At 43.8% G+C, this 13,829-nt stretch overlaps 1 protein-coding gene across 1 annotated transcript in view; it reads left to right on the top strand.

The window, feature by feature from the left end:
• foxa1 (forkhead box A1) overlaps positions 1–6,169 on the top strand; it is a 6,454-nt gene extending 285 nt beyond the window's left edge. The window contains exon 2 of the mRNA XM_086275611.1: positions 1,737–6,169. Coding sequence (XP_086131737.1) covers positions 1,737–2,903 — 1,167 coding nt within the window. The 3' untranslated portion in view covers positions 2,904–6,169. The remainder of the gene's footprint in view (positions 1–1,736) is intronic.
• Positions 6,170–13,829: the final 7,660 nt, after the last annotated feature.

The raw sequence follows: 13,829 nt of genomic DNA, 5'->3' as shown, positions 1-13,829 counted from the left end.
GCGTTTAACGGGAAAACTGCGCGAAAGTTCTCCGGTTAAAGTTCGGGTTCCGGTTTGGTTTTAAAACTGTGTTTTTTTATTTATCTTTTATTTATCAGAAAATCCAAAGCACGTAAAAATGAACTTTATCAGAGAGAAAGCGAGAGATTTAAAAAAATCTGTTTAATCAGCTTTAAATCTTTCTTCAAACACGAGCAGCAAAATCAGAGCGTTTGGTTCCGGATAATATATCTTATATTAACTCTATAATGTTTAATATTAAATAAATACACTTAATATAACAGAAAAAAATCTGCGGCGATTTTATTCAAATTAAAATAACAAAGATTTAAAAAAAAGTTTCAGAGTTTCAGAGAAAATCAGAACAAAGAAGCTGAGACTCTAAAATCCGGTCTTTTTCAAACTGACTCTGGCGCAGACACGAATCCGCTCCTTCGCTGCGGGTATTGATCACTGATTATCGGAAATAATAATAATAATAATAAGAAGAAGAAGAAGAAGAAGAAGAAGAGCCGCTATTACCGGATAAACCCGAGTTAATTTTCCAAGGATTGTAACAGAAACTATTTGTTAATCTCTCTGATGTGAAAACTTTTATTTAATCATTGATTCATTTCATACGTTTCATTTTTAATTATCTCAGTTCTGTTTCACCGCAGAAAGTCACAATTATATTAAAGAAATATAAACAATAATAATCACAGACAGCAGTAACGTTTTTTATGTTTCAGTGAAATCTAAACAAACTGCGTTTATTTCACCTTCACGACGTGAAAGTTTAAATAAACTCTGATTTATTTTAACTTTATTTAATCGTTACTCCGTCAAGAAAAACAATCAAAATAAACCAGAACAAAAAAAAAAACATGAATATTTTAAATTAGATTCTGAATGAGGATGAAAATCTTCCGATAATAAACTGATAATCAATCATTTTATTTAATGGGAAAAACGAAGCTGTGGTTTTATTTTTTATTTTTATTTATTTATTTTAAACCCGTTTAATAAAACAAATCTGAAAATGAAAATCAAACTGAAGTTGGAACAAAGAGTAGGAGGCCGCTGCTGACCGAGCCTCAGTGAGAAACAATAAAGTTTAATAATCTCAAAATAAACTGCAAATTAAAATTTTTTAATTTAATTTAATTTGTTCTGTTCAGCTAATTAAAACTTTTAAAATGTGAATGTGGAGGAGAAACTCGGACGCTACATACAAGTAAAGTATTATCATTGTTATCAATAATAGGACGCTTTAAGAATGAAAATCAGGTCCTGTCACTTCAAACTGTTCATCAAATACACAGAAAACGTTATTTAAATGTTTTTTAAACCAGGTTCCCAGGCATGTATCATTAATGGACTGCTCTTTATTTCTTACCGAGCGCTCACACACATACACTTCAGGATTGGAGGAGCTGGGCATCGCGCCGCTGACTTTTCCTTTGATCGGCGACCCGGTCTTCCTCCTCCTCCGGTCCTGGGCTAAGATCTCTGGACCAGGCTTAACCATCCTCTGCAGACCTGACTGTCCACATGATTCTGGAATAAAATCTGAGGAGACTTAATCAAGTTTCACATTTTTACAGGCAAACAACCAGCAGGGGGCACTGCAAAAGGACAGTCCAACAGAACAAACTGGGTCTTAGACCTGGTTCTGGTTTCAAACTTTTCTGTACTTAGTCCGATTGGTCAGCGTCTTGGTCCTGGTTCTGACTGGTTCTGGTCTCTCTCTGCAGGTGTACTCCCCAATGGCCAGCGCTGGGATGGGTTCTGGTCTGGGGATGGGCTCCATGTCCGGCTACATGTCGAGCACTGGGACCACGTCAGGTTCCTTCAACATGTCCTATAGCGGCACTGGTCTCAGCCCTGCCCCCGTAGGAGCAATGGCGAGCTCTGCTCCGGCGGCCATGACGGGGCTGGGTGGGGGAGTGGCATCGATGGGTGGGGCCTTGAGCCCATCCGGGATGGGTTCGGTGTCGGCCCAGCAGGCCTCGATGGGCCTAAACCCATACGGCCCCATGAGCCCCAGCATGAGTCCCGGCATGGCGTATGGCGGAGGCGGACTAAACCGAGCCCGGGACAACAAAGCGTTCAGACGGAGTTACCCACACGCCAAGCCACCATACTCCTACATCTCCCTCATCACCATGGCGATCCAGCAGGCGCCCAGTAAGATGCTGACGCTAAGCGAAATCTACCAGTGGATCATGGACCTGTTCCCATACTACCGACAGAACCAGCAGCGTTGGCAGAACTCCATCCGCCACTCGCTGTCCTTCAACGACTGCTTCGTGAAGGTGTCACGCTCGCCGGACAAACCGGGGAAGGGCTCGTACTGGACCCTGCACCCGGACTCCGGGAACATGTTTGAGAACGGCTGCTACCTACGTCGCCAGAAGAGGTTCAAGTGCGAGAAGAAGATGTCGACCAAGTCAGACGGCAGGAAAGAGCAGGTGGGCAGCAGCGGAGGCGGGGCTGCGTCTCCCGCAGGGGATGCTCTCAAAACTCCGGGACTCCTAGACTCCTCGCTGCCCTCCTCCAGCCAGGCTGCTTCGCCCCCCGGGCTGGACCTGCGGGGAGGCGTGGGCGGGCCATCCGACCTGAAGGTGTCCAGTGCCCAGCTCCTTTCCTCGCTGTCACTGCCCCCCCACTCCATGGCTCACGAGTCGCAGCTCCATATCAAAGGAGACCCGCACTACTCCTTCAACCACCCGTTCTCCATCAACAACCTGATGTCGTCCTCGGAGCAGCAGCACAAACTGGACCTGAAGGCCTACGAGGCCCTGCAGTATTCCTCCTACAACACCGGGGTGGGGTCCGGCCTCGGGGGGAGGACCATGGAGCCGCTGGAGGCTTCCTACTACCAAGGGGTCTACCCCAGACCACTCCTCAACACCTCATAGTAGCTGCTGCACCTCCTGCTGGACTCTCTGCATGCAGCTGTCATAGACATCCTGTTGGACTGAGACGGACTTCTGAACTCCTGCACTGTGACCGAACCGGGACGCCAACAGACATGATGAGACTGACCCCAGGTCTGTGAGCTGCTTTTACACACGAGTCACAAATGATCTGAGGTACAAAAACAACAACCGGGTCAGACTTGAACCAGAGTCCAGATTGTGATCCACCTGAAGAACCCTGGAAGGTAAACCGCAGGGTTCTGCTAGGAGGTGGAGCCTGGGAGTCCTGGTTCTGAGTCTGATCCTGCTTTGGTTGGGGACACAGAGAAACCCAGTACTGCAAAACCAGTGTCATCGGACCCGTTCAATACTCAGTTCCCACCGGTGTAACCAGACTCCCTTCAGCAATGTCAGTCTGCATGTAGGCAAAGCCATACCAAACTTCATTCAAGTTTTAAGTAATTTAATGTTAGTTTTCATGTAGGCAAATCCAAGACAAGCTCTGTATGTAAGCATGAATATCCGCAGTTAGTGTGGGTACTGCGGCTAGTTTAACATTAGTCTGCATGTAGCATGAGTTGTGACCAAACTCCATTCAAATATCAGTGAATTTAACACACAGACGTGTGGTTTGAATCAGTGGCTGTTGCAGATAAAGCTGCATTAGCTAACTTATAAAACACCAAACAGTTCTGTAAGTTTAAAGTGTGAAGACCTTTAGGTTTCTCTGATCCAGGTCAGAGACTCGGTTCTTTAAGGACTCGGTCAGAACTCTCTGCTGTCTCTGAGATCCTGTCCAGCAGCACACATTAACATTGACCTTTCACCCTCAAGTGTGACCGAGCATGGCTCTTTCGGCTCAGGCATCTGTGAAACTGTTGGTGTCCCTCAGAGGGCCACGAGCCGCAGGTTGAGCCACAGTGGTTTGGAGTCCTGCTTAGAGCAAGGTCAAAGGTCACACTGCAGATATTTACAAACACATTGATGATCAGGACTCGTCTTTCTGATCAGGATTTATTTCTCCCACGACCTTGTCTCCTCCTCTGCTGACCTCTGGCAGGGTCGCGCGGCCTAGCCTGAGAACCTGCCGCTCAGATGAAAGGCTTTTCATTTAAAGGATCATTTCACCCCAAAAACAGTCCCGCTCTGCCATTCTCACCACACGTTCCTCGCCGCCGTTTGGGCTGGAGGAAGCACTCAGTCAGGAAAAGTGTTCAGAATATTGAAGTTAAAGTACTCTGACGTAGCTGTTACTAACAGAGAAAATTAAAATATTTGTAGTCATTAAAAGTTTATAAAGATAAATAAATGTCCTGATACAGCAGCTTCTGTTTTAAAAGAAGCATTCATCTTAACAGGGTCACGGAGCAGGAACAGCACGAGGACATGTCTGATTTTCAAATCGAATGCAAACAAGTTCATTTGACTTCCTGTGAAGCTGAAACTTCGAGATCGCAGAACCAGATTGAGGGTCACACAACATTGACACAACACTCAGCATTCACACAAAACCCACATGACGTTCACTCAGCATTCACACACAGGTGAGGCTGAAGCTGCTTTCAGGGTTTCAGTACTTTTACTCAAGTAACTTCATTCTGAGTACTTTTACTTGACAAACTTCAGACGTTTATATGCTGCTGCAGTTTGTCACTGGAACTTTTTTTTTATTGATCTAACAATTTATAGACGCGCAGCTGAGACGATCGATCAGTGATTTGATGATTTATGTTTTTCACTGAAAAATATTTGCTGCTTTTCTTTTTACGTTTGAGGAACTATTTTAAAAACCAAACAACAGCAGCACTTTAAAACAAGCTCGACAGAAACAAGAAACAAACCCAATGATATATATCAATAATTAGAGAGTATTTTTACTCTGATTACTGTTAGTATTCAGTGTAACTCAAACCGGTTATGATTTTCAGTTATAAAATCAAACGAGTTCGAGCTGAATGAAAAAAATCGAGACAAAAAAGAATCGTTAATGACAGTAAACTTCTTCTCACAGGGTTAAAGCACCTGAGTCACGTGACTGGCAGAAAAGCACCTGATCCATTTTATCCAATTACAAACTAACCACATAAACCTGAATTACATCATAACTCATCATTATTGTTATTTAAAGGTGTGTTTGGGGTGGAATAACCTTTATTAAATTTGAATTCATTGCCAGTTCATCGTCTGTCACTTAGTTTCAAACTGGAGTTAAACTTTCAAAATTAGTTCATTGCAAGAAGCTTCAAAATAGGAGCGTGGAGTGTTGGAGCACTTCCTGCTTCTGAGCATGCTCTGTAGCTCTTTCTTGGCCTGACCTGTGTTTTAGCGCTCCCCCCGACGTGACCGGAGACACGAGGCCGCAGGAAGTCTGCCAACGGTGCCCTCCATGCCAGACTGTGAGGAGAGCAGTTGTAACATCACAGCCTGGGATGAAGGGCGTGGCGTTCTGTCGCTGAGGTGTGCCGGTCACTTCCTGCTCGCGAGTTTAACCACTTGACGGCACCTGCAGCAGAGCATGACTTCACATGACCTCTGACACATAAACAGGAAGCAGAGAGACTCAATAATCAACAACGGATCGAGCGTTGGGTTCATCCTCCCATCAGTCGATCGATGATCTGATCGGTGACTCTGTGTGTAGAAGCAACATCACTTCCTGTCTGTGTATTTAACCCATCACAATTATTAATTATTGATTATTACCATGTGCATGAATGAAGTGGGAGGTCTTCTTCTTCTCCTTCTGTCGCGTCCTCGTCGTGAGTGTGTCCTTCGTTGGTTTTGATGCATGTTTTAACTTATTCTGTCATTTTCAAATAAAAACATGGAACGCTGCAGGCTGATCGGGTTATTGATTGTTGATCGATTCAGACGTGTTTCATTTATCGACCATTTACGTTACTGATTACAAAACAAACAGACCGATGTTGGAATCAGCTGATAACCGATCAATAAATGTCTCTGCTGCCCTGTGAAAACCACGTATCTCGCTCAGAGAACTAATTTATTTATCAGGAGAACAAAATTACTGATCACTTATGACTAATCAATCACATGCAGCAGTCAGCTGATAACAGCAGAATAATCAGAACTGATCGATCAAGTATCAGTAAATTCATTTATCTTCGATAAGCTGAGGACAAAAGAACATTTTCAATAAAAACATTGAGAAGAACGATCTGATTTTTACTGGTTTTAATTTTGTCTCTTTGATTTCATTTAATCGAGAAAATTGTTTCCAATAATCGTCAATTTCAGCAAAAACAAAGAGCACGAGTGACTCGAAAACTCGTCCGTCACTCGCTGTGATCCTTCAAGACTCACTGAAAAAGTACAATCAAATAAATAGATACATAAAATAAACGATTAAAATAAAATGTGTATTTGTTTTATTTTATTTTTTTGTTAGTTCTGGTGGACAGAAAGCTCGTATCTCCAGGCTTCTCTGTGACCGCGTTTTTGTTTGTTTGTTTGTTTTTAGTGTAAACACCGGAAACAGCTGATTTATTATTTTTTCCGTTTTTATATTTCGTCTCTTTTATTTTGTCCTGTTTTTGTTTCATTTACAGTTTTAATGTTTTTTATTGTTTATTTGTTTGTTGATTTTATCTTCACGTCTTTCTGTCGCCGTGTTTGTGTTTCTTTAATTATTTTTATTTAATTCTCCTTTATTTATTTTTTAATTTTGGTTTTATTCCCGGTTTATTTTCACCGCTTTGTTTTAGTTTCTTTATGTGTTATTATTGTTGTGTCCCCGGTGTTTCGGCTCCGCTCGGCTCGTGTCTCGGGGCTCAGGCCGGCCTCGGTCCGCCTCCCGCGGTCTCGCGGTGCGGATTTCGCGGCTGTTTGCGGGCCGTGAACCTGAACACGAGCCGACAGATTTCACTTTGATCTCAAGCTTTTTCCCCTTTTTGCCGCAAAATGTCTCCAGTGATCCCGGAATTACCCGCCAATTATCCGCAGACATGAACCCGCAGCGGAGACGCGCACAGAGCCCGGACAGTCGAGCTGGGCCGAGAGGAGCCGAAGGCCGCTTCGGAAGGCACAAACAAACAAACGACGAAACAATAAACGTAAGAAATTAGAAATGAAAAGTAGGAATAAATAAAAACAAGAAATAAAAACACAGAGAGGAGGACGCACGTCTTTCAAAATAAAACTTCTAAAAATAATGAAAAACATTTATGTTGAAGGTAAATCAAAATTCAAAATGGTGACAGAGAATTTATCTTATTTTTATTCAGTTTTTATTTTTAATCCACAAACAAATCAAAGCAATTAAATGATTTGAGCTTGTTTACAGAGGAGCTCTTTGATTGTTTCTTTGTTTTTGAGCATCAGAAAAGTCTGACTTCTGATATGAAGAACAGCGCTCTGTGTGTGTGTGTGTGTGTGTGTGGGGGGGGGGGGGGGGGGGGGGGTTGGGGGGGGGGCATTTCATTTGCTGCCGTTTTTCAAACACTGACCTTCATGTGTCATGATTTAACACAGAGACTTTTATTGTGGAGGATCAGAGCTGACTGTAGACCAGTTTATATGTTCGTTAACACACACACACACACACACCTGCATGCAGAGACCTGACCTAAAACAAGGACCGGTCCTTGTGTCAGGTCCCTGTCGTGCAGTGGACAGGAGCTGTTGTGTTAACACAGTGATTTACAGAAACAAGAAAGGAAACAAAGGCGGTGAGAGAATGAAGAGAGATGAGACAGAAACACAAACCGTTTAAATTAACGTGTGTTACCTGGAATAAAACACGCATGCTGCGTGGGGATCAAACATAAGAGTTTGAAAAGATAAATTAAAAACGAGTTCATTTTTATGTGATGAAACATTAAAAGTGAAACCTTTTTAAGATTAAAAGCTGGCGGTCACACATCAAATATTAATTATTGATCAGTTACCTGATGGATGAGCTCAGAATCTGATTTATTCAGAAATAAATAAATCAAAGACCTTTGATTCAAAAATCATTGATCATGAATTCTTTAGGCCAAAATAATCAATAACAATTATCTCGAATCCTTTTTTCTGGACTTAATAAAATTAATTTGATCAATCAAACGTGCACCATCAGTTTATAACACGTGATTATTGATTATCGATCGTGTTGAACATCCTCAGCAGGATGATGTGTAAACGTCGTGTGAACGTTTGTTTGTTTTTTCCGTGTTTGTGGCATAAATCAAAAATTATGAGCAAAAGTCGTCCTGCTGATCGTTTCAAACTGAACGATTATCGGCAATAAATCTTTAAACAAACGCGAGCAGCTGTCCTCTGACTGTGACGTGAATATTAATGATTTTAAACATGTTCCAAGCATGTGTGAGTTTAAACAACACGTTGAAAACTCTTGATTTCAAACATGAAAACGGCGAGTGTCGTCTCTGAGGCGACACAGCAAACATTCAGACTGAACATCGGTATTCATCCCCGAGAATCAAACACAATAAAAACACTAAACAAAGATTTATAATAATAATCATGATGATGCAAAATAAGCAGTAAAATTACATTAAATGAAATGAAATGAAATACTAGTGGGTCTTCTGCAGGTATTTCACAGTAAAAGTTTATTTTTCAGAGGTCAGATGTCGGGGCTTTTATTTTCTCGGGCTGATCCTCGGACTGTCCGCTGATGCGACTCTGGCTGAGGACTGTGGGAGGAGGTGATGATGGAGGTGAAGACTGAGGCCGTCGCGTCTCCTGATGGAGCGGAATCCTCGCTGTAATACGGGCCATATGTTCTCGGCAGGGTGGAGGGGGGCCCTCCGGCGGCGGCGGCGGGCCCGGCCCTGAGGCCCCCGGCCTCATTTCTCTAAAGCTCTCGCTCCTTTTCTCTCCACTCACGCCTTATGGAGGGAGATGGCGGCCACAATGCGGCGGCCTTCGGCCCTTTTCTTCCCCTTGCCTTTCATTCGCCCGCTAGAAAAGCGCGAACAGGGGCCCCGGGGCCACTAATGCCTTTTGATGGGGATTAGAATTAATTATCTCCAATAACACAATTGTGCCGGGCCACGAAAAGAGCAAAGAAATCCCCTCCAAAACCATAGAAGAAGAAAGGAGGCGAGGGCGATCAAAGCGGGGAGAGAGAGAGCAGCTGCCTCTCCATTAAAACGATACGGAGGAAGTTTATTAGAGCTTTGAGGGCCTAATATGGATCAGCCGGGAGGTTGGTGGTCCTGCGGGGGGGTTACAGATGATGGAGGGAGGGGGAGGAGGCACGGGGTAATTGGCAGAGATTTCATGGTCGTTCAGCTCAAACCGGATCACTGAGCAGCAAAGTTTCAGCTGCTGAAACATGAGATCAGCTTCCTCTGATCAATCAACAGTAATCTCTATCACTGATTGGAATATTCAAACACTCAGCTGATCGAGCTGTTATTGATCGTGTAAAAACTTCAAACTGCTCGCGAGTCAGTGAGAGGGGGCCGAGGCCCAACCGCCATAAACTAAACATAACAACATGAACATGGTTGTGGATCATCAGGCCAGCAGCAACCAACTATTGATTGGTTATTGATCGATCAGTGGTGAACTGATGATTTCAGTGATTGGACAGTTATATTAGATCAATAAATTTGATCAGTGACACGACTGATGCAGAGACGGCGTCCACAGTCTCACCACACGGAAACTGGCTGATCACAAGTTGCTGCAACCAGCACAGTTGGATGTAAGGCGGTTGCAGAGGTGTGCGGTGGGGGTCCAGCTCAGAGCCAATCACAGACAGAAGCACCTGTGGCAACGGGCTCGTCTGCTTTTATTCTGAAAGAAGAGGTGCATCAGCTCATCGTTGCATCACCATGTTGCTGCAGCAGAGCTGCAGGCCGCTTCAGAGGCGCATGTTGATGCAGGAAGTCACAGACATTTTGTGCTTGTTCCTGACTGGCTGACAGAAATCTTCCTAAAACAGTACCCACCAATCAGAAAACTGCAGGGTGGAAAGTCGAACCTTAAATCTGCAGTTGGGGCGTGGCTTTTTAGACTTCCAGGTGGCTGTGGCTTTGTGCTGCTGGAGCGTTTTCATTTATTTGACCAATAGCATGGCTGCTCTGAGGTTACCGTTCCCAAACATCCAACCAGTCTCTGCTCCAGGTTTAGGGGCTGAAATCAAGGATTTTGATTGGATCCTCCAGATCAGCAGGTGTGTGTGCGATGCAGACATAACGTCACAATGTCTGCGCTTCACCCTCTAGACCAGGGGTGGGCAACTTCAGGCCTCGAGGGCCGGTGTCCTGCAGGTTTTAGATATCACCCAGGGTCAACACACCTGAATCACATGATTCGTTCATTGCCAGGCCTCTGGAGAACTGCAAGACATGTTGAGGAGGTCATTTAGCCATTTAAATCAGCTGTGTTGGATCAAGGACACATCTAAAACCTGCAGGACACCGGCCCTTGAGGCCTGAAGTTGGACACCCCTGCTCTAGACCGACTCAGTAGTGAAGCCTCTGCTGGACGGAGGAGGAACTGCAGATTTGGTGCTTCTCTGCTGCACACCTGTGATGGCTTCACCTGGAGCTCTGCGATTGGTTTCTCCGAGTGAGAGGGTCTCTGTGTGGCGTTTGGCTAACGGTATGTGAACTGCAGTCCTTGAGCTAGAGTGCTGTGGAGTGCTTCCACCCTGCTGTAACCACACCCTCACCTACAAACACTTTGATCAGTCACATCCACCCAGAGTCTCTGCATCAGCACAGAGATGACTAGGCTTCTAATCAAAACTTTACTGACGAGTTCAACTGCAGCACACGCCCAACTTCTACTTGCCGCACAAACAGGAAGGGAGTTTAGAGAGCCAACAGCCAATCAGAGAGCAGGATTCTCTGTGGGAGGTGGACCTCAGAGAACTGAGTTAACACGAGATGAGAGCGATCGAGACCACACACACACGTTTCATGTCTTAGTGAGGACATAGGAAATTGACATAACCCTTTCCCGAGCTGCTTCCCCTAACCATCAAAACTGAATGCCTAACCCTGCCTAAACATAACCATAACCCAACCTTAACCTAACTGTAAACCTGACACTAAAACTACATTTTAATAATCCCTTCAAACTTGTGGGGATGGGACTGTTGTTCCCCACAAGTAGTAAAGTAGTAAAATTAAATTTTTTCACACACATGCACACCCACACCCTCTCTCTCTCTCTCCCGGGTGGCGTCAGAAGTTGGAGCTCCAACAAACTGAGTCTTTCTTCAGAACAAGCAGATTAACGGCCGACGGATTAAAACCACCCAAGACGACCACGAGTGGTCTCCTGTCACTGTGGTAACCAGGCAGTGGTGGGAGGGGGGCCTCCACCCCACACACTGCTGTCAGGTGGGAACCCCGTATCTCCATGTCTGTATTATAGTTTGTCTGACTCACTTCAGTCTGAACATGTCTTACGATTTAAAATCAACAATTATTTCTGTTATTTCTATTTTGTCATCATCTCCTAGGTCAGATTGGGGTCATGGATCTTTTTGCCAAAGTTTAAAGCTCCTTTTTTAAATTTGTCCCAAATTATTTCCACTTTTCGTCCATGAAACTTGATTTTAATCACACACGTTAAGGTAAATATCATGAATGATCCTCTCTTCTTCCCTGGCCCCTTGGATTCATCCAGCAACCCTCTGAGGGTCATGACCCACTGACTGGAAACCGCTGCATCAAAGTAGTTTCCTCGTTTACAGAAAAGAACATTTGTCTCTTTAAACTTTATTTACAAAAGGATCAGTTGGATTTGTGTGAATAAAATTACAGACTGGTCCTTCACGGGTCCCTCAGACGGCAGGTTTGTCTGACACCTCATACACTAAACATCCAGCAGATCACAGCCCCCACAGAGACAGCGGCCAGGGAAGCAGGAGAACATCACATCCAGAAGGCCCTGAGTAAATGTGTTTATCCAGGAGAGAAGGACAAGTGCTGCCTGAGTGAAAACCCTCAGTGATCCCGTACGTGCCAGCAGAAACACTTTTTCCTCTAAACACCGCGTCTCTGTGGCTTTTAAACCCTAAACAGTTGTCCACCCTAAGGATCAGGTGCCCTGACACAGGCAGAGTAATGTCAGTCTGTAAGACTTACAGACTCACATTTGTGTGTACCACGTTTACATATCTTTGTGAGGACCAAAACTTAAAATTATACTATACTTGTGGGGACCATCAGCACCTATGGGGACAAAATGCTCGTCCCCACGAGTTTGAAGCTCAAAATGTAGGTTCAGTGTCAGGGTTACAGTCAGTTAGGTCAGACCTTCCCAAAGTGTGGGGCCCGCCCCGTAGGGGGGCGCAGAGCCATTGTAGGGGGGAGGAGGGGGGGGGGGGGCACGGCATGAAAAGGGGAAAAAAAACAACGCTTGGACACTGCTAGCACGGGACGCCCACACAAACGCAAAGCAGGAGATGAAGCATCGTTGAATATGTTTCCAAACCAACTTCATTCTAAGACAAAGACTAGAAAATATGGTGAAGCAAATCTTCCCTTTGGCTTCACCTGCACAAGTGCTGAGGTAGGTCTCCCTGCATTATTGGTTTTCCCTGCGTCAGGAGCAGAGATGGGCAGTAACGCGTTCCTGTAATCTGATTACTTTTTTCAAGTAACGAGTAAAGTAAGGGATTACTATTGCAAAAACGGTAATTAGATTACCGTTACTTTCCCGTAGGAACGCTGCGTTACTGCGTTACTAAAACCATGATTTTTTTGCGAGAATGTCTCATGACAGTGACGTAAGCGAGTGCGTGACAACAGCTGTGTGCAGATCAACAATGGATCACATATCGAGTGCGGGAGAGAGTATGAGTGTGCAGCGTTTAAAGCGTGGAAGTACTGACCTTACTTTGAGTTTGATTCCATAAAAAGTGACAAAAACATTAGCGTCCATCGTGCGTGGGAAGAAAACTTCTTTTTACAGCGAAAAAAAACCCCTAAACTTCCAAGCAGGCACCGAGTGCGCAACGACGTAATGGGAAACTCACAGAGAAACTCGCGGATTCTTCCACTGACCGCCGCGGCACACCTGCACCAGGGTAAACCTCCGCCTACCCAACTCCTGCTTTACAGGTGAAAATAGAGCAACAGGACCGCTAGTCTTTGATTTTATTTATTTTCTGCTGTGTTTTACTTGCATTTATTTGAAAGACTGAGTGTAAACACACACACACACAAAATTATGTGCTGGAATGTGCAGAAATTAGGTTTAAATGTTAAACAAATTTCTTCCAGTCAGAGAATGTTGCATATAATTTAATTTTTGCTTGATGCATAAAGTTAAAAGATTAAAACTAATAACACAAGTTTTAAAAAGAGACTTTTCCATTTGATTACATTGTGTATGATGGATTATGCAGAAAAAGTAGAATTGGGCTGAAAGATCTATCGCTTTATCACCTATTCAGGTTGTAAATCGTGTTTTTAAAAAGTAACTAAGTAACTAAGTAATTAATTACTTTTAAAAATAAGTCATCAGTAAAGTAACGGGATTACATTTTTGGGGAAGTAATCAGTAATTAGTTACTGATTACTTTTTTCAAGTAACTTGACCAACATTGGTCAGGAGCAGCGCTGGGCTGTTCAAATCACGGACAAACAGGATCCCACATTCTTGATTTTTAGTTCACAAACACTTGTTGTAATGACTAACTACTCCTGACATTTAGCTCTTTATACAGTAAAGTTACAGCAGGTTACAAATAACATCAGGCTGATCCTGCCACGATTTGTTCCCTCTGTCTAAATCACAGACAAACAGGATCCCACAGCTGTTTATGTTTTTAAACCCATTTTGCACAGAGAGGCATTTTTTGAAAAATGTATTGATGCAATGTTGAATATTATTACACATAAAAAAAACAACTACAGTAAAATAATCACAGCGTGACGCCTCTGCCTTTGTAAATGGCTTAATACATTTAATACATGTAAAACCTTAATA

Source organism: Aulonocara sp. 'chitande type north' Nkhata Bay, linkage group LG19 (assembly GCF_057382095.1).
Source record: "Aulonocara sp. 'chitande type north' Nkhata Bay isolate Kocher_YH1m ecotype deep benthic linkage group LG19, A_spYH_male_GT1.1, whole genome shotgun sequence".
Classification (NCBI taxonomy): domain Eukaryota; kingdom Metazoa; phylum Chordata; class Actinopteri; order Cichliformes; family Cichlidae; genus Aulonocara; species Aulonocara sp. 'chitande type north' Nkhata Bay.
The sequence above is the reverse complement of the archived record's forward strand: the minus strand, read 5'-3'. Positions and strand labels throughout refer to the sequence as shown.